Below are 26,459 nucleotides of genomic sequence, written 5' to 3'. Positions count from 1 at the left end.
CTGCCCAAGCTTACTGAGCGAGACAGCCAGGCCCCACGAAGCATGGGGAAGCTGTGTGCTACGGATGGCAGCTCTCAGTTCTGCACCCGGCTTCCAAGAAGCAGAGTGGGAAAAGCTAAGCTTCAGCACACGGCAACGCAACTGTACCTAGGGGCACGGGAAGAGGTCGAGGCCCGAAGTGCCCACGGAGAGGAGCTGGCGGCGGTCCATAGCGAACAGGCGGTGGAGGCGGCGGTCCCATCACTGGGGAGGTCATGATAGGTGTCCCAGGGAAAGAAGGTGGGCCTTTGGGACTAGCATTAGCCTGCGCAAGATTAGGTTAGACTTCAGGGTGTTACTCACTGCATCAGAGAAGTGTTGACAGTGCTGAACACCACAACCGCTCGCCCAAAGGCCAAGAGGTGGAAGAGAGGGAAAAAAGAAGAAAGAGAGGAAAAAATGCCACACACCCCAAAACACATTAACCAAGCAGGGAAACAGGGAAAGTTACTGCACCATCACTGTCCCTTCACCCAGAACACTGCTTGCACTACCTAGGAGTGAATGCTTAGTGTACCTTCTGAGATTACAAGTTTTCTTTAGCTGAAAGCTGTACTAAAGCAAAGTTCAACCCCTTTTGAAGTGTTCTCAGTGGACACCCCTCTGGTAAAGGGCCTGGCCCCCTGAATTACATATGGAATTGTGCTTAAATACCACAGGTAAGTCAGCTTCTTGGGATTATTGTTGTAGTCACTCCAAAGTGTTTGCCTGCAGTCCTTAACAAGAAAGATCTCATTTCCTCAATTCCATAAAACCCAGACAGCAACTGTTCATCATTAGAGAAACCTTTTGAGACAGAGGTATAAGCCCTTCGTTAGTTTCGCAGAGCATTTTGTTATTTAGCAGTTCAGAACACCGAGCTTGTTATTCCTCTCCATCAAAGCAGAGTAACACCATATTCAGCCTCTGAATACTCACTGTAGCTGGTTCAATAGATGAAGGTGAATCAGTAGTTACACAGGGGGCTTCAGACTCTTTGGGAGAGGGTTGCTTTTTTTTTTTTTGGCCAGCAAATAAGGATAGTGACAGGATATAGACAAGACAGAACATGATACAGTTAAAGAAGCAGCAGGAAGTACAGTGAATCATGTATTAGAAACGCTTCCTGAAGGTTGGGGGTTTTTCAGCTTACCACTCCATCCGTTGCTGTGGAAGGGGAAGAGGTTCTTGGCCCGCCACTGACCAGGGATGCTACAGCAGGCCCAAGATCTGTAGAGAGAGCCACGAATACATGTCTTGCCATGCTTGCGGTAAGGAACATGGTTTTTAAATTACATTTCTGAAGTGAAAGAATAACTGATTAAGTTGCAGCTGGTTGCAGGCCACATAACTTACCAGGAACAGACATCCTTCCAGGTAACTCTGGTGGCCTTCGTGGAGCAGGGGGGCCATCTACCACTGCCCCTTAAGGGAAACAAGAACCCCAGAGATCCCAATCAACATCTGTCTGAGCTACTTCTATATATAAAAAAAATAATCCATCTGTGTATTAATAAAGCAGGTATCAATACTTAACACTATCCCTAGAACCAAGATCAGACCTTAGCGTTCTTGGGTTTGTAGCATAAAAGACAGTTACCACAGAAGAGAAGCTTTATTGCTTACCAAATTCACCTCTTGAGCCTTCCCTTCGAGGAGCAGAAAGAGGCCGAGCAGGAACTTCTATCATCTGTGTGGGTGATGGATTTCCTCCACTCACAGGAGATGGGCCAAAAGAGCCATCTCTGCTTAAGGGCCCTATATCAAAGAAAAAAACCACTTGATTTTCTTTTCTACAATTTATCATAGCCTTATTTTTTTTTTAGGATACACTGACTCAAAGACCAAAGTTTTGGGAGAAACAGCAGTATTTACCTCGTCGCGGTGGGACTTGGCGATCGGGTCTGCCTGGAGTTGGCTTTACAATTAATGGTCTTTGAAGCATGGCGATTTTTTGGTTTACTTCTATTAATCTAATTTTAAAAAATAAAAGTTTTTTTTAATTCAAATGCGTGTGAATTATATTTGTTATAATGTAACAAGGCAAACTGTATTGTGAAATGTTACAGCTTTCACCAAGAAGTTTTTTTATTTTGACCACCAAAACAGTTTAATCACAGAATGACAGGGGTTGGAAGGGACCTCTGGAGACCATCTAGTCCAACCCCCCCACCAGAGCAGGTTCAGCTAGAGCAGATCGCACAGGAATGCACCCAGGCGAGTTCTGAATATCTCCGGAGAAGGAGACTCCACAACCTCTCTGGGCAGCCTGTTCCAGTGCTCTGCCACCCTCAAAGTAAAGAAGTTCCTCCTCATGTTTAGATGGAATGTCCTATGATCAAGTTTGTGCCCATTACCTCTTGTCCTGTCACTGGGCACCACTGAAAAAAGACTGTCCCCATCCTCCTGGCACCCACCCCTTAAGTATTTGAAAGCATTGATAAGATCTCCCCCTCAGTCTTCTCTTCTCCAGACTAAAAAGACCCAAGTCCCTCAGCCTTTCCTCGTAAGAAAGATGTCCCAGTACCCTGATCATCTTCATAGCCCTTTGCTGTACCCTCTCCAGCAGTTCCCTGTCCTTCTTGAATCAGGGAGCCCAGAACTGGACACAGCACTCCAGATGTGGCCTCACCAGGGCAGAGTAGAGGGGGAGGATAACCTCCCTCGCCCTGCTTGCCACACTCTTCTTGATGCACCCCAGGATGCCAGTGGCCTTCTTGGCCCCAAGGGCACATTCCTGGCTCATGGCCATCCTGTTGTCCACCAGGACTCCCAGGTCCCCTTCCACAGAGTAATAGTAGTTTAAGATTAGTAACTCAAACATGCACTGTACATTCTGAGCAAGCAGGCTAACTGAGCACCTTGCATTGTTTGAGCTCCTTCTCTCCCAAGCAACACGGCGCCTGTTCAAAAAGCAATAAAAATGGTCTGTGCAGTACTTACTTTTGCCTCAGGTTGGCTGCTTCTCTTTTTTCTTCAGCCAGAGCTCTCTCAGCAGAGCGGGCAATAAGCTATTAGGGAAAAATTTGCCAACTGCATTAACTGCACCAACCTGAAGTCAAATACAAACTGTTTGCATCAGAAACGGAAGAACATTCTTACCCAATTGTCGTGTGCCTTTTTCTCATGAGCAGCAATCTGAGAAAAAAAGATGCGTTTTAGCTTATTTTGTCCAACTACTAGTAGGCAGTAAAAGGTGACACAAGAACGAGCAAGCAGGACATTTACCTGGTTTTTGTAAGATCTCTCTGTTTTTTGCAATTCTTCTTCCATATCTTGGATCCTTTGCCTGTACAAAAGGAAAAGGAGGGGAAAGAGAGCAGTTTAAATGAATTTTCTTCAATAGCTGAAATAAAGGAAAACAACAGTCTTCAGAAACTGAACTTACTTGTAAACTTTCACTTCCTCAATGGCCAGCACAGCTTTTTCATCTGCAGCAGACAATTTCTGCTCCTTCTCCTGACGCTCATACTCTTCCTGGGTTAGTTTTCTGCATAGGGAGAAGGGAAAAAAAAAAAAAAGCACACCGTATATTCCATGATCATACATCTACTACAACCGAAAAATCAAGGTAGTCCCCTGCTAACAATGATATCACAATCTATAATAAAGCATGAGAATACAGAGAGAGAATAAAGAGAGATTATTTTTTTTTAAATATATATAAATACTGTCTTTTGAAACCAACAGACAAACCCCTTCTATATAAAACCTGAAAATTCACGACGCAGAGTTGACTGGAAAATTCTGTCAGCATCTAAAGATTTGTCAGAATCTAACAATTGCAGACAGTTCATCTCTTCAAATCCTGTAGTTTACTTACCAATTCTACAGATGGTAAGCCAGATTTACACAGGTACAAACAAGGAAATATGCAGAACTGACATCAAACCAAGGGAAATTAAGAAACGAATGTGTAGTGAAAAAGGGGGAAATTTAGGGCCCAGATGATAAACACACTGAATAGTTATCAACCATGTAGAAGGAAGCTTTTTCTCCTCCAAGTATTCTCCATACCAATTTATTACATGACCAATTTTCAGTGTCTTTTTGTAACATCATGGTTCACTAATTTTTTCATTTTTGACATTTTTCTGGAAGTATTTAAGAGGTCCATAATGTATTCCTAACTTACAAGAGCTATCCCACAAAACTGGAACCATTAAACTAGTACTAAGTTAGCTATTGCTAATAGCCAGTTCAACATAATCCATTTCATGGGCTACATGTAGAAACACTTTTTTGGAAAAAAGTTGCAAGTCGTCCTTCATTTGAATCAAGAAGTGGTAACAGGCAGTGTACCTTCCTAAAAGTTTTGGAAGGAACAGAAATCCTTCAGAGAGGTCAAGTGGAAGTTTTTCTTGAAAGGTAGGCTATCCTTCACCTCTCCGTTACGTGTTTACTACACTGGGATCCTAAAGTTATGAGGTCAGGCAGTTTCACTACTGAGGTGCTGTATAGCCTCAATTCCTTAGCTTGTACCAACCCTGTGCTTTTTGCCAGCCTAGACGCTTGAACCTTAGAAGTTTCAATTGCTTCTCCATCCCAATACCAGCTTTCCTACAGAATTTAGCTGAAAATGTCCCTGAATCCTATCTCAAATTTTCCCCACAAAATTGAGATGGTATTACAGACATTTCAGTAAGTAAATAAATTAATAAATAAATGAGGAATGAACACAGATACACAACTAGTTCTTCACTGCTAGCAAGTCATTCATCTCATCTACCACCATGAACTCAACCTTAATTTAGCCCTTTGAGAATGCAAAAGGCTCACAAGGCTAAAACACTGTGATTCTACATTATGAGAATTAGACTCATTGAACTAAGATCTGAATAACTGAAACAAATCTCAATGGCCACTACATTCTCCTTGATGTTTCTGGACAATGTGACATAGCAACCACAGAATTTGCAGACCAAGCCATCCAATTCCCCTCTCCAGAAGTTATGGTGGGTTTTTTGTTTGATTGGTTGGTTTTGTTTGTTTTTTTTTTAATGGTAGAAGGCAATATTGTGCATGCAAAGTGACAAGACTTTTTAGAATCTCTGGAATGGTAGAAAAAGTAAAAAAGGGCTTCAACCATACTGAAATGGTAGTCATCACTTTTCACTCCAAATACAACTTCAAGTCATTTGATCCCACCGAGCAAAGAGCGTTTGAATAGTGCATATGATATAATATGCTATGTTGTGGAAGAGTAATGAAAGGCTTACTTCTGGAGTGCCATCTCCTTCTGCTGGTAAAGTTCACCAAGAATCTCCACTTTCTGCTGTAGTGTTTTGCATTCATTTTCCAGCTGAGCTTTGGCTGACTGGAGTGAACAGGAGTCATGTTCTAATTTTTTTATTTGCTCTGTTGGAGAAGCAAAGGTAGGTGAGGAAGTTGAAAGTTGCAATGAGAACTGTTACGCCACTTAAACACTCTGCTTCTTTTTAAACAACAAGCATCATTTCACCCTGAGCAATTCTTTTGCTAAGCCTACCTTCCAGCTCATGTCTTGCTGTTACTTCATCACTCAGTTTGGATTGCAGAAGATTTCTGTCTTCTTCAACTATGGATAGCATAGTTTTTACCTGAAAAGAGGAGCAGAAAGTTTATGATCTTAGGCACAGCAGTAATGTGGCTGCATTTATTAGATATCTTGTGCAGCATACCCTGGAGACATCCATCATCTGCTTAATCTGAGTCTTCATCTTCTCACTCTCATTATCTAGAAGAGAAAAATATATTTGTCTTCCCTGTTTCTTAACCCCAATTCCCTGGACTCTACAGCTATTAGAAGTAACACTCCCTACATTTTAATCTGGCATAGGCCTCCTTACATGGTCAAAAAGAAGACAGGAGGTGGGGAACTAAACACAATAGCAATTCCATGACCAGCACAACAGAACTGTTAGATTTATTCCAAAAGGCATTCAGAAGATTCCTTCTTGTCACTCCTTCTAGCCACCACACTAATATTAATACAATGCAGTATCTGTTATCGGAAATACTATCTGAAAATCAAAAAGTGGGAATTTCCAGCCCATATATACTGTAGTTAGAAAAAAGGAAAATTAAAAAGGACTTCAAAACAAGAGACATAGCAAATACGTGTGCAACATCAGGAATGATGAACTTCCTGAGTAGTTTTGAAAATGTTTATTTCAGCCTTTCAGATTTAAAAGATGTGATTACGTACATTAGTTATCTAACTGGAGGTAAGCACAATACTAATTAAAAATTCAAAATAAAAATAAATGTAGCACAACAACAAAGCTGAGATTTTCAGCTTTTGGAACGTTCTTAATTGCTAACCTTTATATGCAATCTTTAAAACTGTGTCATTACATTTACGATATACCTAAGCAGTAACCCAAAAGCAATTATAGGCCTTTTTAATGGCCTCTCCCTTCAATTAGGAGCTATTTTGTGTTGTCTGAGGATTAAAGCTGGCAGTCTCTTAACCCACAGGCAGCTACATGCATGGACTCCCCTTGTTCCCCACATGACATGACACGAACATACCACTACATAAGCTTAGGCACTGGGCATATCAGCCAGCAGGTAGGATTACTGTACCTGGCAACTCTCCGTTGGCCAGATCGTCTCCCGTGCTCCATTCACGCCCTTCATCATCCTTCTTGGCCTCAGATGCTGAATCCATGTCAAGCTGCTTCAGCTGCATAATGCAGTTAGTTAAAACCTAGTAATGAAATCAAAGTTTCACTGAAGGAGAATCACTCTGCATTTTGTAAAGTATTCCAAAGTAGTTTATAATGCGTAATATTTAAAGCAAGATTGTTATATTGAACCTACTTCAATTTCATTTTCCTTGTAGGCGAGTGCTTCTTCTATGTCCTTCTGAGACTTCTGATACAGCTTGATCTGCTCACTGAGCTCAGTATGCCTCTCACTCCAACCTTCAGCTTCTTTTAGCAGCTGTATGAAGCACCAAGGCAAGATGATTTCTTGTTTTATTTTTAGTACAGGGTACATGTAATTAAAGTCTATTTTACCACCAGCTCTGGTGATAACTGGTCACCACAGGTCATAGCTAAAGGGTAAACTTCACGGTTATCACACTCATCACTAGCCCACTGGTAGAACTGGATGCTGGCAATCTTTCTGCGATTTATATTATCAGGTGATTTTACAAATTTTGCATTATCTCAACTAATATCCCAACATTGGAACCAAACTGCTCACACACTTCAAAGTATGAAGAATTAATGCAATCCAGAGGTAATCAAATCACATTCCTTAAAAGGCCATCTACTTCATATATGGAGAAAGAAAACAGACAGATATTTACAATTACCTGTGAAAGAACTGTCATGACATTGCAGGGCTAAACGCTCTCCCCATTTTGCTTAGCTTCAGAATTGCTTTTTGGCAATTTTTTACCATTACTTCCTTCAGTCCTGATCCCAAGCAGCAATCTCCCAATCATACAGTGACCACCACATCAGCACAGACTTTCTGTGAAGTTGCTAACAAAAACCGAATCACTGGAACTGCCAAAGCCTTCATACTGAAGGCACGTGGCTCACCTGCACAAAAAGCCTGCGCAGGCAGGCGCAAGGGGTTTAAATTTTATCTTGATAATACAAAATGCGGAATTCTAACACATTAAGAAAACGGAGACACACTGAAGTTAAACTCAAGAAAACTAGGAATAAAGCCCTGAGATTTCACTCAAAAGAAAAACCAAGTTGCCTGGCCTGGGCATAACTTACTTGCTCCTTGCTTTTTTTCAGCCTAGCATTCTCTTCCTGCACATGATGAAGCTCAGATTTCACCTTTTCTTCACTTAGTTTAGCTTCATTAAGGGCTATCTGCACCTACATATGAAACAAAAAGGAACAAAAAGACACAATGTCAAACTGTAAAGGAGCAAGAGCTACGTTATTACCTGGTAAGGGAAAAGAAAAAGGTATATATGCACAAACAACCTGGAATCTGCCAAACTAGCATTTTTGATTACATCCTAGATACGAAGTTACCTGGTACAAGAACCTGCACCTGTGACTGTTGAGAGGGTGTAGATAATACTTTACCTCTGAAAGCTCAGCAGAATGCACACTGATAGCCTCTTGAAGTTTCTCCACGGACTTCTGGGTTTCAGAGATCTATATAAGAAAAAGATGAGCAGTGACTTTTCATTAGTCCGGTACATGCCTTAGCCCAAGTTTGTAATTACTTTACCTGTATATTTTGGAAGCATGAAAGGAAAGTCAAAACACCAACAAATTTCCATTTAGAGCAGCCATTAGATTAGCAGCAACACAGTGCTGCCTTATCAGCAAGGCAAGGAATAGAAAGACACAACACATTAGAATCAACTTCCCCTGTGACTCTGCCTGCCCATGGCTCAGAAAGTTCCCTGTACACCTTGCACAGTCTAGAGTGAAAGTACCACGTGCTGCTGTCATTAGCAACAACCTTTGATCAAAACAAGACCGAAGAACTTGTCAGAGATTATTACAGAAAGTCAGGCTTAAGAAGAAAAAAAAAAAAAAAGGAGAAAATACACTAAAAAAAAAAAACACCACACAAAACCAAACCTCTGGACAACAAGAACAAGGGGCAGCTTAAAGATCTTCACACTTACTATAGAACTAGATGCCTCCTCTAAGTACAAGGGAATGACTCTTACCAACCTGAAACCTTCGGCCCTCAGTGTTAAGGAACTTCCTGGCTCTGGCTAGGAAGTATTAGACTAGCCCATGACTTGAATACATCCATTCATGTGTGAAAGCACATAATCACACAAGTTCATCAAGATCTTATTAAAAAAAAAAAATTAAAGAAAAATACAATCAATAGATTCTCCCCCTTGAGCTTGGCATGAATCTGAAATTTCATTTCAGTTCTCTTTTTTTGATATGGTTCATTTTGTTTGCTCTGCCTCTCTCTGTTCACCCATTAGGTCATGACCAGCTTTTAGGACACGTTAAGGACAATATAAGACATAAGCATGATTGCTCTTACCTTGTTCTGTTTCTTCTCATTCTTTTTTCTCTCTGTTTCAAGCATTGTGTGCAGATTTTTTACTTTGTCATCTAGCTGACGATTTGCTTCTTCCAGTCCTTTGACAGTGTCCTAAAAAAAAAAAGAAAAATACCATCTAAAGCAAACTATTTTACTGATGTTTTTGCTTTCAGTACAGAGACTGTTAACTGTTTCTTACCTTAAGCTCTGCAGTTTCATCGGACAGAATGTCTTTCTGTTCTTGGGCCACTTTCACAGATTCCTTTGCTTCCTTTATCTAAGCACAGAAACAACCAAAGAGAACTGAGGAAATTGTCAGCGTAATATTCAGTAAGAATAGAAAAATCAAAAGATACTAGCTATTGCACTGACTGTGTCATTAAACCACAGTAACAGAAAATTAGGAAGCAAAGGACAAGAACCTAGAACAATACCTTTTGATCATATTCTGACATCTTTTCTAAGATTTCTGTTTTTTCTTGCAGAAGGTTTTTAATTTTTTCAGCAAGTTGCTTTTCAGTCACTAGGAAGAAAAAGAAAGCTTACAGTAACTGTACTTCATACCCTGGGATAAAAAAAATATCAGAGCTATCATTACTACCACTTTAGGGAACATTTTCAAGTAAGGACTAAAGCACAAATTAGGATAATGCCAGTTCCCTGGCCATCAGCCCTTTCTGCAGGAGCCTAGGCATCTCCAGCTTTCATTTGAACTTAGGATTGAAAACAAGACAGTAAAGCATTGAACACTGACACAAAGCATACAGCTCTTGCATTCACTTCACAGAAGCTGGTCAGAGAACACGCAGCAGAGCAGGGTAAGGTGCTGGCTATACACAGATGAGGTACGTTCAAGGGAAGGATTGGCAGTGAGGATGTCAGAGCAGTCTCAGACTGCTGCTGTGACACACAGTGAGATGCAACACCTTCCCTAACAACCACCTCTTCCTGCTGTATTGAAACTGAGTGTTTGGTCAGCAAAGATAATAGGATGAAAGCTCTGAAAGATCTAGTAGGAACAGAAAAGAGACTGTCAGCTAGCAGACAGCATCAGTAAGCCTCGAGGAACTGCATGGCTTTAACAGACACTATTGCTCACAGACCTCAGAAGGGCTGTGACTGAGCAGCAGTTCTTTAGGCATGCATTTGCTTCTCAACCTAAACAAGCTGCCAACCAACCCTCAGGATTCAACAAAGATCATTAACATACTTAAATTATTTTATTGCAAATTAATTTAAAGAAATGTCCAATTGCAATTCTTTTTCAAGTCCTAAACCACCCCCGTATTTGAACACCCCAAGCTCCATTTGCCTCACAGCAAATCCTGCAGCACAAACAGGAAGCACTGGTTGTTCCAACTGCATCCCGCAGGCTGCAATGGCAACCGCTACTCCTCCTGCCCCTCCTACGTGAGGGCTCCTGGGCCAGAGGGTCCCCAGCCCTTCCTGCTCTGGGGAAAGGAGAGCCGACACCTGACTGCTGAGGTACAAGATAGTTCTCAGCAGTTTAAGGGGAGGCAGGAATCCCTGCATTAGCCTGGTCTCCCAATTTTACTACTGTGATGAAGACTAGATAACAGATTTTATCTTTGGGATTCCAAAGGCAATCTATTTCTTAATGCATTTTTGTCTCTGTTAATAGTCGTCCATTTTAGATAAAGATTTTAATAAAAACATGAACTTTGTCATGCTTGAAGAGTACTTATTTGCTCTTAGCTTTAGTAGTTTCTACACAGTATTATACAGAAGAATATTTGGGAGGAAAAAACCAAAAAGGGGATTAGATCTATGTTCCTCCTTTTTTTTTTGTAGGGGGCTGCTAAGTAATTTCTACAACACTGATACCAATGTTTTTCCCCCTCCAATAATATTTATTTTACAGCACAGAAGTCTCCTTACAGATCCAAGATGGATTTTTTCATCTCAACAGTTCTGCATTAATTACATAGAAGGAAACTGCAGTATAACTATCAGAAAACTAGAGAGGAACGACAGAGAAGTAGCACCATTTATGAAGAGGAAACAGGCAGAGAGTTCACGTGAAGACAATTCTTTCTTTTTTTTTTTATTCAATTACGAATTTCAGTAATTGCCCCACTTTGAATTCTATTTCCTTTCCCTTCAGTACACTTCAATTTTACATACTTGAAGCTGGAGAAATGCTCTTGTAAAAAGCGGTGTGCTAGCCACAAGGATATCTGCATATTTAGGTCTCCATTTAGAAGGTCTATTTGCAACTGCACAGCAGTCAGTTTCAGGCTTCTCTCAGTCCAAAATGGCAGGAGGAATTAGATACCACTTTTTGTGAGAAGCAACAAGCAAAAGCAGATTCACTGCTAGTCAGAAAACCAAAACAAACTGTGCCCCACTACCATCATACCAGTAAACCAATGTATCACGTTTATGTTGAACAAGGCAGAGCCTTTGCTTGCCCTTTTCTTGAATCTGCAAGTGTGACCTGAATTGTTTCTCCTAATCAAAGCATTATCGAAAGCAAAATTGAAATCCTAAGATTCAAGTAAGTATCAACTACTGGCCTAGCTTACACCACAACCCCAGACTTAGCATTCTCCTTGACAGGGAGTGAAGATGAATACTTGGACCTCTGAAGCAATCTTCAAAACTTTTACATGCCTAAGCATCAAGTACACTGAAAAGCACAAAGAAACTTACCTTGATATATTCTACTCTTTACCTACAGAAGAAAAAAAAAAATTAGCCATGAAAGTGATAAGTGAAAAATTTTATTAATTTTTCCTGTAGAAAAAAGTCACCACTTATATGCGTGTTAAAGAAGCATATGGAAAACACACCTATCACTGCCAACAAGAGTGTTGAATAACACCACAAACAAGCTTAAGCTGTTTTCTAATAAAAGCTTCTAGGTTAATGCCCTGTCCTAGAGCCTCAGTAAACACCTGTTTACTCAGTCACTAAAAGGATAGCAGTAACTGCCCACATCCAATTTGCAACAACGAAAATGAAGCCATTTTGCATCAAACAAGTCATGAACTTGCAAACACAAAAAACACTTGCACCCCAGTTCTGATCCTTCTAAAGCAATGTATGTTTAGATGACAGTCACTCATTTTGAAATTAACACCGTTGATGAAGAATTTCAGCAGCTTTCTTTTTATGCTGTTATACTAACACTGTTTTGCACTTGAAACTGACCTAGTATATTCAATATCAAAACTAAGCAAGGAAAAAACTACCAGTGTTGTTACAGATAATATTTAGGTTTTATTTATTTTTGTCAAGTAAAGATAAAGTATTCCACATGCTTCCAGAGCATATCATCACTGAACTGGACAGCTGTTAAATAAAACTCTCCTATTTGATTTTCATCTATCAGTTCCCAAGGAGATGCACTGGTACACTTTGACAGCTGGTGATGGTATTTTTCTTGCACGGAAAATTATCCGTGCAGGAAAGATGAGTACAAATGCAGGGTGAGGACCAGAGCAGGGAAGGGGCTCTCCAGTGAGAATTAATATCAGGTGTTTAGGGTCCTAAATGCAGGACCTACAAGCAGCTGCACAATATGAAGGCGGGAGGATTAACTGCTTGTTTTGAAGAGAGTCAGCAACAGGCTCAAGTACATGGAAGGCTTCTCATTTCAAAGATACACTGACCCTTTCCTAGGCCTTCTTTATTTACATCATACTCCCCTAGTTTGCTTTTAAAACTGCCTCTTACTAAGAAATCTTCAATTAACAGCTCAAAGGAAATGCTTCTTAGCTTGAAGAAAATTACAACTTACTTTAGCTATTAAGCCCAGCATTTAGTTCACATTAATGCTCTAAACGGAAAAAGTAAAAACGTGAAAGACTACGTACTGCTTTGACCCCAGTAATGCTGAAATGGTTTAACTATATAAAAGACCACACAGTAAGTGAAGTATCAGCAGGCTTGCAAGCATAAAGTATACTCACTGAAAGGCACGTTCTCCAGAAAATTATAGCAAGCGTGGCAATTCCCACTAAGGCAGTGATAATAATAGGCTCCCATGGAAGTCCATGGAAATCAGGCCCAGGACGAATTTCCTCAGGCAGGGTAGCAACCAACTGAAAACCAACAACATTGACAACTATGAATACGTTTTTATTAAATGCTCAGGCAAATAAGCCATCTGCCAAATACTTTTATTCCTCTCACAAAACCAGAGAACCATCTAGAGCTTTCTTGCGGTTTTTCTGTAAACTGAAAACCGAGAAATGAAGAAAACCACAAAGCAGCTGGATGCTTGCATTTCAACTCAAAAGTCTGAGTAGCTGGAAGACACCTGACAGTAACAACCTGCTGGCAAAGAACAGCTACACCGAAATAAGCCGATACACACATTTTGCGTCACACAGCACTAGCAGTTATTTGTTCTGTTTCCAAATAAAGATATAAGGATGGAAAAATATGAAAAAAACCAGCTTTACATCTGGACGTCCGTAACAACCCGGGAAAAACAGCTCAGCCGCCTTCCCGGCTGACACCCCGGTCCCAGGGTCATACGCTGTGCGTCTCGTCGTTCGCCCCTGAGGGCCAGAGAGCACCGACTGCCTGAAAAAGGTGCGATACCTGGTACAGCTCACAGGGCCGTACAGAAATGGCGCTCGGAAGATAAACCGCAGAGGCCAGACAGAAACGCCTGCCTCCCCCCGGGCCGCGGCGGGCAGAAGCCTGAGGCGAAGAGGCGGGCAGACGCTGCCCCCCGCCGAGCCCAGCCTCGGGGCGAGCGGCCGCCTTCGCAGACCGCCTCCCCCGCCGAGCGCCGGGGAGCGGCGAGGGGCCAGGCAGCGACCCCGGCCCGCGCTGGCGGCAGCAGGCGGCTCGGCTCCCGCGGGACTGCCCGGCATGGCGGGGCGGGGGCGAGGAGCAGCAGCCCCCTCAGGAAGGGCGCGGGGCGGGTGCAGGGCAGGGTGAGCCCCCTCAGGGACGCAGGGCAACACCCGCCTCGGCCCGCCTCCCTCGGGGCGCGGGGGGTGTCCCTCGGGGCGCCGAGCCCTCGCTGTGGACCGGCGGAGCCCCTCCACCGCTTGTCACGGCTCCCACCGGGCGGCGCCGCGGGGGTCGGACCCGCCCGGCGCGCGCGACAACCCCCGCCCCTCCCCTCGCGCACCTGCAGCAGCCGCCGCGCCGGGGGCTCCACGAGGCGCGCGCCGCCGCCCGCGGGGTCCATGGCGGCGCGAGCCAACTTCCAGGCACACGTCAGCCCAGAGTGACCCCCACCCCCCCGCGCGCGCGTCATCGCCGCGCGCCGCCGCCCGCATGCGCAGCCGCCATCTCCGCCACTCACCCGCCGCAGGAGCTCCCGGGCCGTGGGCGCCCCTTCCCCGAGGGCTCCCCGTGAGGCGGCGTCTGCCTCCGCCCCGCGTTCTGCGGGCCTCCCGGCGCCATCGTCGGGGTCTGGAGGGAGAGAGGTGTTACCTCACGGAACGGCCGCGCCCGCCTCAGCCGTCGCCAGCAGGGCCTGCTGACAGGGGAGGGCCGCAACGGGGAACCCGCTTCTGTGCTGACAGGGGAGGGCCGCAACGGGGAACCCGCTTCTGTGCTGACAGGGGAGGGCCGCAACGGGGAACCCGCTTCTGTGCTGACAGGGGAGGGCCGCAACGGGGAACCCGCTTCTGTGCTGACAGGGGAGGGCCGCAACGGGGAACCCGCTTCTGTGCTGACAGGGGAGGGCCGCAACGGGGAACCCGCTTCTGCTCCCGCTCCCCCCCCCGCGGTTTCTGCGGCATCTTATGCGAGATTTCAGATAAGGTCGCCGGTTCTCTAGGGCATTGAAGAAAGAGGCAAAAGTCCTTAGAAAGGATAGTGATACTCCACAGGCTGCTTTAGAAAAGGTACTGCAGAGAGGAACGTGGATACCAAGTCATACTGTCTGAGGCAGGGCTTGGTAAACTCCTTCAACAGTGAGTCAACAACAAAAGAAAAAGTACACACTCTTCAATTCTGAACCGGTAAACTTAAATCTTCTAAGTTTACAGCACTGTTAGTACAGCACAAGCTTTAAACCACCTTTCCTTCTACCCTGACCTGAAGCCTGCCTCCTCCTCTCACTGCTACTGTTGCCATCAATTCTGGTTAGCAGATCCAAATAACCACCTGCCCAGCCTGTTGTTACACTGTGGAACAGCTGCTGTGACCAGCAGTTCTACAAGCATCTGCCCTGTTTCTCCTCAGCGCTTCTAGCAGTCCTCATAGGAATTCCTGGCAAACAGCATTTAACCACTGTTAAAGAAGGAACGGAAGATGGTCTAAAATACAACTGAACATTCAACTGCTTAACCACATAAGTAATCCACCAGCCATTTAAAAATAATTGGGTATCTTTGCATTCAACCTAGCATTTCCCTCAGAACTTAGAAGCTGCTCAAAAGTGCTTGCCTGTGGGGATGGTACAGTATGTCAGTAGAGTACAAAAGCTAAGCAAGATGTGCCTGCATTTTTCCTAAATGCTCAGTGAAGACTGATTCATTAAGCATAATCAGAAGTGAACGCAGAACAGCAAAGCAGAGCTTAGCACCAAAAATGGAGTCAAAGGTAGTTTCATGCCAAAACAGAGACAGGGAAGATGACAGTAACAGGATCCCTCCTCGATATAATGATGAATCAGCACAGGTCAGCACACTTGCTCCAGAGGGAGAAGGCCTCAGCGGAACAGAGTCAAACATTTCTCCTACTCTGACAAACACCTTAGCCAGAATTACTGAACTGCTTGAGGGAAGCTACACTCCACCTTTCCTGGAAAGTAATATAGCCCAGAGTCACAGGTTAAAAAGAGCAAGAAGGGAGAGCGCATGATTCTATAGCCTAACAGTTAGACTGCAAAGTGAAGGAAACGTGGGCTGATGGCATGCTTCCGGTGATTTCTGCCCTTTATCCACTACCATCCTGAGGCACAGTCCACCAGACCGAGCACAGAGCTCTGACTGTGACACTTAGAGGAGAACTTCTCTTATTTCCATGGTGCAAAAAGGTAGTAGAAAAACCGCTCCGCTGAGATGAGTGGTAGCAAGACAATACTGCCACTAGAGGGACTGTCCCGGGTGAGTGAAAGCTGTTAGGATTACAGCAACATACAGTGAAAGTAATAGTGAAAAACCTTGGTATTTGCCTAAAAACCATTCAACCATGCTCCTCTTTAAGAGCAAAATAACCTAATTCCAAAAGGTTACCTGCAGCAATATCTTCCCTGGCACTCTGTCCAGAATCAATTGACCCAAAGGAAGTATCTTCCAGCAGCGATCCTGTTTCACCATCATACCCTTCTTTCGCTTCTCTATCATCCAAGAAGTTGGCCTCTTCATGCTCAGGTGGAACATTAACAGCCCTGTCCTTCTCCTCAGTAGGCTGTTCTGGCCTCTTATCTTCAAGCTGCTGAAATTCCTGATTGCTCTCATCAAGAGCATTTGGGTTTCTGATGGAAACTCTGTCATATTCAGCCTCTTTTGCACCATCTGTGACAGACAGGGAGATGTGAATTAAGCACTGAGCTAATGTGTATTTCTTACCCATAGCTGCCTCCAGTGAAATACTGGATTTGACAAAGTTTTCTTGAAACTTTTTAAACACTTCAGCTTGTGTATTGCTTCCAATATGTTCTCAATCAACTTTCAGTAACATCTAATTAAATGTTGATATGGAATTTATGCAAGGTATCAACCACTGACCTTGCAATGAAATATTGCAAGGGGAAATATTTTCATCGTTCGTGACTTCATCAGAAATCACATACTTAACATGTACTACTGTAAAAGGAGCCTTGCTAAAAGCATATCTTACCACCTTGCACATTATTAAGAAAAAACAGCAAGTTTGCAGCAGACTCTACTGCTGGTTCTTCCCCTGTCAAAAGATCTGTTTGTTCAGTATTTCTACTTACACACTCTTTTATGAATGTGGGCAAAAATATGATGATAGGGACACCTGAGATTTTAGGTGCATGGATTTAGTGTCTGAACTTCACATTAATCACTGGATCTCTCATAATTAGGTGCTAGCTAGTTCAGAAAAAAAAAAAAGACTGCTCTAAACCCTCCAGAAAATTCAGCACATTAGTATACGTGAATCCCTGTTTCTTGAGAGGAGGAGGTATAGACATGACCTGAATGGCTCCTTCTAGCCATATCCATGCACGAATCCCAGTTATCTTACACAGAACCTGGCCCATAAGAACAGACATGCTGAGATCAACATTTTCTCTCAGGATTTGCCCCTGGGCCACCCATCACAATGCCAAAAATATGCATTAAAAATATGCAAAATCCCAGCAGATTCCACAGGGCCTCTTTCAGTTCTGCTCCCTCACCCTCCTCTTAAAGCTTCTCTGGCTTACACAGTGTTGTCTGGGGGAGGGCTTTACTTCCATTTAATCTATTTGTTAACTGGTGGTTTAACATCCTACCTTGAAGGTGCAGCTGATCATCTTCCTCTTCTGGAATAGATGCAAGTGGGACACTCTCACTAGCAGATGAATATTTACTCCTTAAAGAATATATTAATTCTTGAATATCATCCATCAGTGCGCTCTCCTCATCATACAAATCCATCTCTTTCACCACCTCCTCTTTATTTTCCGCCACTCTAGAATCCAGAACTTTTCCTACAACATCCATAATGCTCGATTCTGAAAACTCAAGTATCTGGTCCAAAGCTTTTTCTATATCTTCATTATTATGGCTTGCCTTCCGAGCAAGCTCCATCTCTACCTTCATGTCGTGAAACATGGCTTCTATCCTAACCACATGTTGAAGCCCAAGGTACTTTTGTAGACGTATTACACGCTTTTCATCAAGAAAATCTCTCATTATTGTGAGCCGCTTCACAGACTCACTGAAGTCTGTTACAGTGTCATTTGTGGCTGCTGAGCTGTCAGCAGGGCTGGGGAAATGTGCAGACTGCTGGTGGTCGTTTCTTGTATGCTCTAAATTTTGCACCTCTTTTGAGTCTTTCTGTGAAATGCCCTCTGGGAGATGATCTTTCCTTTGGTTAAAGTCATTATTGTCTTCTGTGTCAAGAGATTGGAAATAATGTTCTTCCACGGATGATGGCTCCTCAGCTTCAGAAGACTCATCATCATCTTCCATGACACGTTCCATCTCATCCAATTTAGCATCTTCACTCATTGGTATGTCAACCTCTTTGTTCCAAGTCTCACTTGGATCTTGCATACTGATCAGTTTTTTAGCCTCCTTAGAAAATGAGTTTGTTTCCTCTCCTGTTTCGTAAGTAGGATTTGCAGTTTCCGAAACAGCTTCACTTAGTGCTTCTAATTCAGGGTTCGTACTTTTAACATTTAGTGTATCACCCTGAACAGCTCTTGCTTGCGACAGCTTTGCACTTGCAGCATTCTCATCTTCCAGTAGCTCTTCCTCTGCTTGTTTCAGGTCAGGGGCGTCTTCAGCATCTGGCTCTTCAGATTGCAATTCTGGTCTTGGTGTTCTTTCTTTAGCTAGATGTGTGCCAAGATTTCTGTCTGAACCTGCATCCTCAGTACGAGCAGTTCCCTGCTGAGTAAGATTCTCTGTATTAGTATTCTGGGTAGTGCTTTTTGACTTTTCTTCAGGGGAACTTTTCTCAATGCTTTCTTCAAGTACTGTCATCTTGCCAAGATTTCTTGAAAGCTCTTCTTTCACATCTGCCTCTGAATACTCAGTCTCATTTTCCCATGGCCTAGGTTGCTCGACAGCTCCTCTATGGCTTGGGTCTCCCTCCCCTGCAGGGGTTTCTTTCATGTTTCTCCTTTTTATTTCAGGTTCTTTGTTAAGAGAGGTGGGTTTTTGATTTTCATGATCAGTCTCCCCCGTTTCTTTCAAATCTTCTTCATGTCTTAGAAGTTCATTCTCCACAGCGGGCATTCCATGCTCCGTTTTCTCCTTCACGAGGTCAGTATCTCCGAAGTCACTTTGAGATGCATTTTTCACCTCTTCCACTGGTTTGGCTGGAACATCAACAGAAGGCTTGTTCTCAGCTCTTCCTTTCTCCTTTGTTTTCTCCCATAACTTTTTGTGCTTTAAATCACTTGCCAAGACCTCTTCCAAGCTGTCATCCTCAAACTTTTTCTCATCTTTCTCTATTTGAGCAAGCAGCACTCTTTCTGGACTTTTGTTGATATCACCAACAGGTGGTTTTAAAGCATCTTGCTTGCTTTTAACAAATGATTTGGACTCCAGATCCTCTCCTGGACTAGGCAAAACATGAGGATCAGGCACAGCTGTTCTCTTCAGCTCTTCAGTATGTGACTCAGTTCCATCAACCACGAGCTGCTCTTCAAACTGTTCAGTTCTGTTTGTTTTTTCTTTTGAACCCAGATCACCTGTACCTACAGGTTCCTTTCTAAGGAGTTCTTCGGAGAGATCTTCAGGCTGAGTTGTCGGTGGTGCTTCTCTTTTACTAATTAGCATCACCTCATCCTGTTTCTCTTTTGTTTGTTTAGATTCAGACCTATCCACACTTATACTGTCACCCGACTTCTTGCTCTTACTGAAGGCATCCTTAAGGATTAATGCATCTGCATCAGGTTCTTCCTCATTGTCTCTTTGGTTATTTAGCTCTGTAGCACCCTTTGCATCTTCATCAGGTTCATGATTTTGTGACTCAACGTCATCGTTTTCATCATCTTCTAAATCTGCTGGGGATGCAATTTCTTCCTCTGCCATAAAAGACAGCAAAGGGATTTCTTCAGACTGATCTGCAAAGTCTGGCTCCTCCTCTGCATCATGAGCATTAATGCTCAAATCTTCACTAAAATCGTCTTCCAGTGATGTAACAAGGCGAGTCACTTCATCGTCTGATACGACAGCATCAGCAGTTGAGCCAAATTTTGTTTTCAAGTTCAGAGAGAGCTCTCTGTTTAAAAGTGTATAGGCATTGACTTCTTCATTCTCTTTGTCAAGTTGACTGGTTTCACCCTGAGGAATACTAGTGTTTTTGGTATTTTCACTTTCTAGCCCTTTTAGTTTCCCATGCAGCATTCCTTTCAAGTGCTCATGTGCAATTTGATCTCCCTGAGAGTTTTCTTTGTGAATATTGACACTGGAGTCTCCCTCAGTATTCTCAGTTCCTTCTGTAAGGGAACTGTCTACTTCCTCTGTCACGGCGAGGGCTTCCTTGTCTTCTTCTGTGCTTAGCTCAAGATTGTCTGTCTCCAAAGCATCAACGGATTTCACTGTATCGACCTGTTCAATCTCCTCATCCCTTTCAATTCCTTCAGCTGGTTTTGTCCCTGGATCACCTGATTCAGTTTCCCCTTCATTTGCTACTGTCTCTTGCAATGACTTCAAAAGCTCATCCACATTATAATTATCAAAATCATCCCTTCCGCCATCAAAGCAAACAAAGTCTGTTTCCTGAAATGAAAAACAATACATAGTCACAAATATTATTTTCTTTATCACAGTGATGAGACTGAATCCATTTGGTTGGTTAGAGAGAGATGCAGCAGCAAAGCAAATGATACTAATCATGCAGAATTAACTCCTTGAGTCCTTAACCAAAACTCTCTTTCAAATCAGTGGAAGTTTTGCCCAAGGACTGTTAAAAACCTAAATCAAAAGCTCATGGGTTAGCCCCGTCAAAGACCTCCTAGTGAGGAACAAACTGGAAGTCAGCAATGGAGTTGACAGTATTGTAATTTACTCATCACATACATCCTGAATCAAGAACAAGTCTATTGCTGAATGCCAGTGAGGAGAAGAAAACAAGAGTCACTAAGCTTGTTTGTCCCAGTCTCTTTTAGCTGGTCTCTCCTCAGATGACCAAGTCCTCCAAGCAGGAGCTGCTTCTCACACAATTTCTGAAAAATAAATTAAAGAGCAGTGCACGCCACTGAATACGATTTCACAAGGGTCTGAAGCTGCATCCACAAACAGGCCTTACTCACGCAACTGGAGTTACTAGCTATTAGTGCATGAAAGCCATTTGTGTGCGTAAGGGTTGAACGACCAATTCTAGAATCAAAGGGCTAACAGTGTCTCAGATTTTGTTTGTTTCTGATAATACTTTAAACTTCTAAAGTTTGGGAAAAGAAAGAATTCTGAACACATACCAAACAGCCTATGTGCGAGCCAGCTAGCAGCATTTCTAGAGCTCAATCCAAACGGATTTTGTTAGAAGAAAACCAGAATATTCAAGAAAAGAAAGATCAATGCCCACATTTTGGGCTGATGCTTACACACCCATCCACATACACAGCTGCACAAACATTCCACCCCCCGACACTTAACGTGCATCTCTGCACATATGTAGCTGCTTGCTAACAAAAGATAACTAAGGATCACTGATATTCCCACTCTCCTCCTCAGAGATTTTATTGAATGCTGAGGTAAGAAGCAGTAAGAAGCCAAATTAAAAAATAACAAATACAACTTACATCTGTTGGTAATTCTAGTTCCTCATTGGAATAATTATGATTTATTTCAAGTAAATCCTTTGGAAAATATCCAAAATCACTTCCAACCTGCCAGAAAACAAACACAAGCAAACAAAAAGCAGTAAAGAAGCTTTCGAAATCATGTGACTATGTTAAAATCCTAATTACAGACACTAGTAACAAACACAAACTTACTCTCAAGTATTTCTAAATAAAGTTTAACACAGTGAATAAGAGAAAAAGATTAGTGATTCCTCGTTTATGCAAGCGTTTTCACTGAGGTTTTATACTTACCTTTCACAACGCCCTTGTGAAGTTGGCAAGTTTTACTGTTCGTGTTTTAAAGCCTGACTTATAACTAACTATTAGGAGAGTTGGGAGTGAAGCCCAGGCATTCTGGCTCATGTCCTTTAACTGCTATTGTGCACTCTCACTGGCACCACATATGCCTCAAGTATTTTCTCAAGTAGTAAACAGAAGAGGATCTTTGACTAATAAGATTTACATTCATGCACAATATTACAGCCTGAAATACGCTCACTTTGTAGCTTAAGGAAAAAAAAAGAAATTCTTAAAGCCGATTTTAGGAAAAGGCAAAATTGTACCTGAGGTAACAATCTATTTTAAAACCTGTGTGGAAAATGTAGCCCACTGCAAATGCATGGTTGCTCTTCAGTGACTTACACAAGCAAAAATCAGTTGCAGATGGCCATTTTCAAGCAAGTCAATGTGCTAAGCCAAGGCAAACAGTAGAAGACAAGAATCTCTCTTATCACTCACTGGATAAGATCTACGCAGTAATGCTCTCACTTGAGAGTTCTGACAACGGCTGTCAAGAAGCCAATATTAATAGCATGCTATCGCTACGCAGATTAGATAATCCAGGCAATTAGAGCCTGGTGGACACACCTAGAAAGGTACAGACTTCCTAGATGACCAAAATATCCAGGGGAGAAAAAAGCGTTGGTCATTTCCTCAATGTTTCGTTATAGGAGGAAGATGACAATCTCCAATTTTCTTGAAGAGTTTGTTTGTTTGGGAAGAGCACTCAGTTAAAGATCAAATTGAAAAGGAAACCAGTTATGTCAAAGCAATTAGGGATATATAGATATATGTATTATTACACTGATATCACAGAAATAGGTTAACTTGGGCTGAAGTTTTCTGGATTTGCAATGGCATTAAAAAAAGGGGGGGGGGGGGAATAGTATCCAGTAAATAATATGTACTAATGCCTTTTTTTTTGTTATGCAAGTGAAATAAGCACTGATACATTACACGGCCTCCTTCTTTAACTATTTCTCATTCAAATCTGACCTTCCATAGTTGGTATCTCTGAAGTTAGTCACACGTATTAAAAAAAAAAAATCTATTACCTCCCTGTCTTTTGTAAACACATAGAGATATTCTCTTATGGAAAAGAGATAATGTATGCAGGTTTATTATTGAGAATTACTAGGAATGGGAAATTAAACTAGACAAGTCAAACCAAAAGCTTGTCCTTGTGCTGTATACTACAGTTTTATTCTAAATTGGCCTGTTTCTCTCTACAAACTTGTATTCCAGTTTTAAATAATCTTTCTGAAAACAAAAGCCAGAGCTTCAAAGTAGCCTCCTTACAGACTAATCTCCGTGACAACCATTATAATTAGGCATCACAATTTGAAAGTCATTTAGTGCAATCCAAGCTGCTGACCATACAAGTCCTCTGCAGTGACCCAGTTTGCCACTTACGTGGTTTATGAGCCATATGGGACCCGCATGCCCAAAATTTCATCTCCTCCTCTCCCTACAAGTCCTCTCTTGTAAGGGAAAAAATGCCTCATTGTGCAAATAAAGGAAACATTCTTCATTCTCTACAGACATGATAGAGGAAAGGCATTATGAATGCCAAGTAAATAAGGGAGAAAAAAGTGCATCCTTCGTTTCCACTCCCTTCCCAGCTAAAATGCCATGGGTGGACGAAACACATAGCTGTGCATACAGCATCTGTCCCCAGCAGTGCCCAGGTGTGACAGCCAGCTGTGGCAGATTCACCAACCACCACTGACCGAGAAGCCAGACCCTCACACCACCTACCTCAGTAACAGAGAACAGACAGCTGGGAAAGAAGATGTTCAAATGCTTTTAATCTTAAAGCCCACATCCCTAAAGCGGAGGCATCACAGGTACCTAAAACTGCAGAACATTGGTCAAGGAAGAATTGGTTTGATCTGCCCTTGCTGAACACTGGCATTATTCAGAAAACACACGAACAAGAGGAAAAAACACCCTGATCCTCTGGGTCCTCCAGACATACTCTGTCTTACCTTAAATTTACCCCTCCTGACTTTATTACCCTATGTGTAAGATTTGAAAACAAAAAAAAAATCCCAACCCCCCAAAACAACCACCCAAATAAGCCACAATCTGGAGCCAAGTCCATTTCTTGTAATGTGATGCTAGAAATAGTTTTCTCAACCTTGAATCAAAGGAATAAAGTTCAGCCCTTTGCCACAAGATAAAGTAACAAACTTCTGCAGCAATAACTTAAAGCGTTTTTGCTGAAATGTTTTGTTAAAAAGCAGCAGTTTTTACTTGGAATTATCTGAAGTAGTTTTGGAGTTCTGGACCCTGCTAAAGATGAGGGCAGAGTGCAGGAGAAATCCACAGGAGGAAAGTCTACATAACACAACTTGATGGTGTAAGTAATGTGAGGTGGATGCTGAAGAGGGGACTGGTTTTAGAGCAGGACACAGCCCACTGGACAATGAGAGCAGCAGATGTGCTCCTCCTTTCGGCTTTGGGAAAAAAATCAAGTATTTTTCCGGAACTGATGTATTTGTGAAATTTGTAACATAAAATCACTATTAAATAATGGTTATAGAGTATCGTACAAGAATTTGGCTTTGCTTCATTAATGAGATTTAGACAGCTCTGCTAAAAACTGCATGCCATATAATGTATAGAATATAAATTATAGCTGTGTTCCAGAATTTTTTCACATGCAAAATACTCCCTGAGCTCAATGGAAGTTCTGCAAGCAACAAAGTATACAAGACTGGGATCACAAAATAAAGCATCTATTTTGCTAAAATACCGCATGTTTACTGGCACAGGGCAAAAACCAACCAAACAAACAAAAATCAACAATGGCTTGAAAAGGGCAGAGTGAATTAGAAAAGCAAAGGCAAATAAAGCCCAGACCCAACTGCTATGGATTTTTCACTCTCGGTGAAAGGCTCCTTTCTTATCAGATCATGTCCCTTCAGGTCAGAAATACTATCGTATTTCTCATGGCTCCTCAAAATCGATTTCAGGATTAGAGCCTGTATTTACAACTTGTTTGAAATAAGCCCCAGGTTGCAGTAGCTGAAGCTTCTCATACACACATTCCTCTAACCTCTGCCCCCAACAGATCAGAACACCAGTTATCCCTTGATTTCGTAGTTTCCATCATGACCTATAACAAATACTTACCCCCAAAACTTTGGGAAATGGAAAAAGGCAGGAGGGTAGATGCACAGGATCAGATGATATACACGAGCACACATAAAGTCATGCAATGAGATGCCAAAAGGGCTGCGGCAGAAGGTAACATGCCTTCCATTGGAATTTGTTTGATCACAGACCTCGGGGGTAGCCTGTTCTTAATTAGCCAGCAACGGCCTCCCCCTAGCTCCACGACTGCTCACAGCAGGCACGGCTGGTCTGCGTAAATCAAGTTGCCCAGCCAAATCCGGCACAGGAAGTCACGCTGCGCGAGAGAGACCCCAGCGCTATCTGCAAGTCAGGGACGGGGCCAGGCATGCCAGTGCCCTACTCCACATCCAAAGGTAGGCACCTCTGACCCTGCTGCAGCGTTTGCAAACTGGTTGTTGGTGTATCAAGCCGTGGCAAAAAGAAATAAAGATTATAGCCACCAACTGAAAGGAATTAGTCTCATCACTGCCCTAGAAGGGACATAGAAAATAGCGTAACACAATTCAAAAGTCACAACAAATAAAATGGAGCTTTGTGATTCCTTTAGACCTGCCAACTTCAGCTTTTACTTGTTAAACTCAAAGCAAATATCCTTTTAACTTGGAGACACGCCTAACTGTTGCATGAGCTTCCTATCAGTGAATAGTTAAACTGAATATTAACTCAGCAATTACCTTAAACCTTCGTCTGATCTTGCAGCCTGCACTACACCTTGTTGGAAGACACAAGATTGGCCCCACGTTGCTACTCCACGTCTCAAGAGCTGGCAGCCCTGGAAACCTGTACCGGCTAATTATCCAGATTATTTATGGTACAGTACATGTCAGAAGGGAATTACCAGCATGATACAATTATAAACTCTTCTTTAACCACGTGCTGCAGTTTTCTGCTCTCTTCTGTATCATTCTAATTGGATTCAGCTCCTGCTGAGAGCTTGGCTGTCCACACCCAGCCTGAACAGGTTAGAGAAAGCGATACATCCTGCTTTTCACTAAACCACTAGTCCCACAGTCAACACCCAGGTGTGGCTTCCAGTGGCCTAGACCACTGTCACAGGCAATTGTCTATCCCTTGTAGAAGACCAGAGTAAGAAAGGAGGTTGAAGTAAATTATTCAAACTCAGCAAGGCATGTAGGGGAAGCATGGGGAGGGGGTAACAGGGACTACTAGGTCTAAGGAACCTCCAGACTGCTTGCATTTTCAAGGGAAGTCCACAAAAATTGCTCTTCCTCCAGGGTATCTCAGTTCTGCTTTTGTCAGGCAAATAAGCTGTTTATCATGAAAGCTGAGAGGAGTTTTCTATGAAATAACTGCAAGTATGGGGACCCTTCTTTCCCACTAACCCTCTCTTGATTGCCTAAAGAAGATGACGGCTCAGACAAGGCCACTACTCTGCAAGCTGCTAAAGCAGCTGAAATTTCAAGCTGAAAGACCTTAATTTACCTTAATTCTTTTTAGTTTTACTACTTTTTTTCCTCCAATTCTGCATGCAGCTTAGATAACAAGGGGGAGACTGCAGCTGAATATTAGGAAGAGAAACACGATTAAAACATGTAAGTGGAACGACTTTTAGCAGGATGACACAGAGTGCAGGATGAGACCATGTCAGACCATGAGACACAAGCACAGGCTT

At 42.7% G+C, this 26,459-nt stretch overlaps 1 protein-coding gene across 1 annotated transcript in view; it reads right to left on the bottom strand.

Annotated features, from left to right (window-relative positions):
• Positions 1-26,459, bottom strand: part of MIA3 (MIA SH3 domain ER export factor 3) — a 28,744-nt gene that overhangs the window by 962 nt on the left and 1,323 nt on the right. The window contains exons 3-28 of the mRNA XM_059835883.1: positions 21,365-21,451; positions 17,399-20,342; positions 16,170-16,451; positions 14,288-14,367; positions 12,933-13,064; positions 11,671-11,692; positions 9,432-9,520; positions 9,197-9,274; positions 8,998-9,108; positions 8,064-8,135; positions 7,743-7,847; positions 6,823-6,945; positions 6,586-6,709; positions 5,679-5,734; positions 5,507-5,597; positions 5,238-5,376; positions 3,407-3,508; positions 3,247-3,307; positions 3,121-3,156; positions 2,962-3,029; positions 1,894-1,991; positions 1,645-1,776; positions 1,375-1,443; positions 1,172-1,248; positions 958-1,029; positions 148-304 (exon numbers count right to left, since the gene is read on the bottom strand). Of these exons, the coding sequence (XP_059691866.1) occupies positions 148-304; positions 958-1,029; positions 1,172-1,248; positions 1,375-1,443; positions 1,645-1,776; positions 1,894-1,991; positions 2,962-3,029; positions 3,121-3,156; positions 3,247-3,307; positions 3,407-3,508; positions 5,238-5,376; positions 5,507-5,597; positions 5,679-5,734; positions 6,586-6,709; positions 6,823-6,945; positions 7,743-7,847; positions 8,064-8,135; positions 8,998-9,108; positions 9,197-9,274; positions 9,432-9,520; positions 11,671-11,692; positions 12,933-13,064; positions 14,288-14,367; positions 16,170-16,451; positions 17,399-20,342; positions 21,365-21,451 (5,407 nt within the window). The remainder of the gene's footprint in view (positions 1-147; positions 305-957; positions 1,030-1,171; positions 1,249-1,374; positions 1,444-1,644; positions 1,777-1,893; positions 1,992-2,961; positions 3,030-3,120; positions 3,157-3,246; positions 3,308-3,406; positions 3,509-5,237; positions 5,377-5,506; positions 5,598-5,678; positions 5,735-6,585; positions 6,710-6,822; positions 6,946-7,742; positions 7,848-8,063; positions 8,136-8,997; positions 9,109-9,196; positions 9,275-9,431; positions 9,521-11,670; positions 11,693-12,932; positions 13,065-14,287; positions 14,368-16,169; positions 16,452-17,398; positions 20,343-21,364; positions 21,452-26,459) is intronic.

The sequence above is a fragment of the Gavia stellata genome, chromosome 2 (assembly GCF_030936135.1).
Source record: "Gavia stellata isolate bGavSte3 chromosome 2, bGavSte3.hap2, whole genome shotgun sequence".
Classification (NCBI taxonomy): domain Eukaryota; kingdom Metazoa; phylum Chordata; class Aves; order Gaviiformes; family Gaviidae; genus Gavia; species Gavia stellata.
Note: the sequence above shows the minus strand (reverse complement) of the source record. Positions and strands in the feature narration are given on the sequence as shown.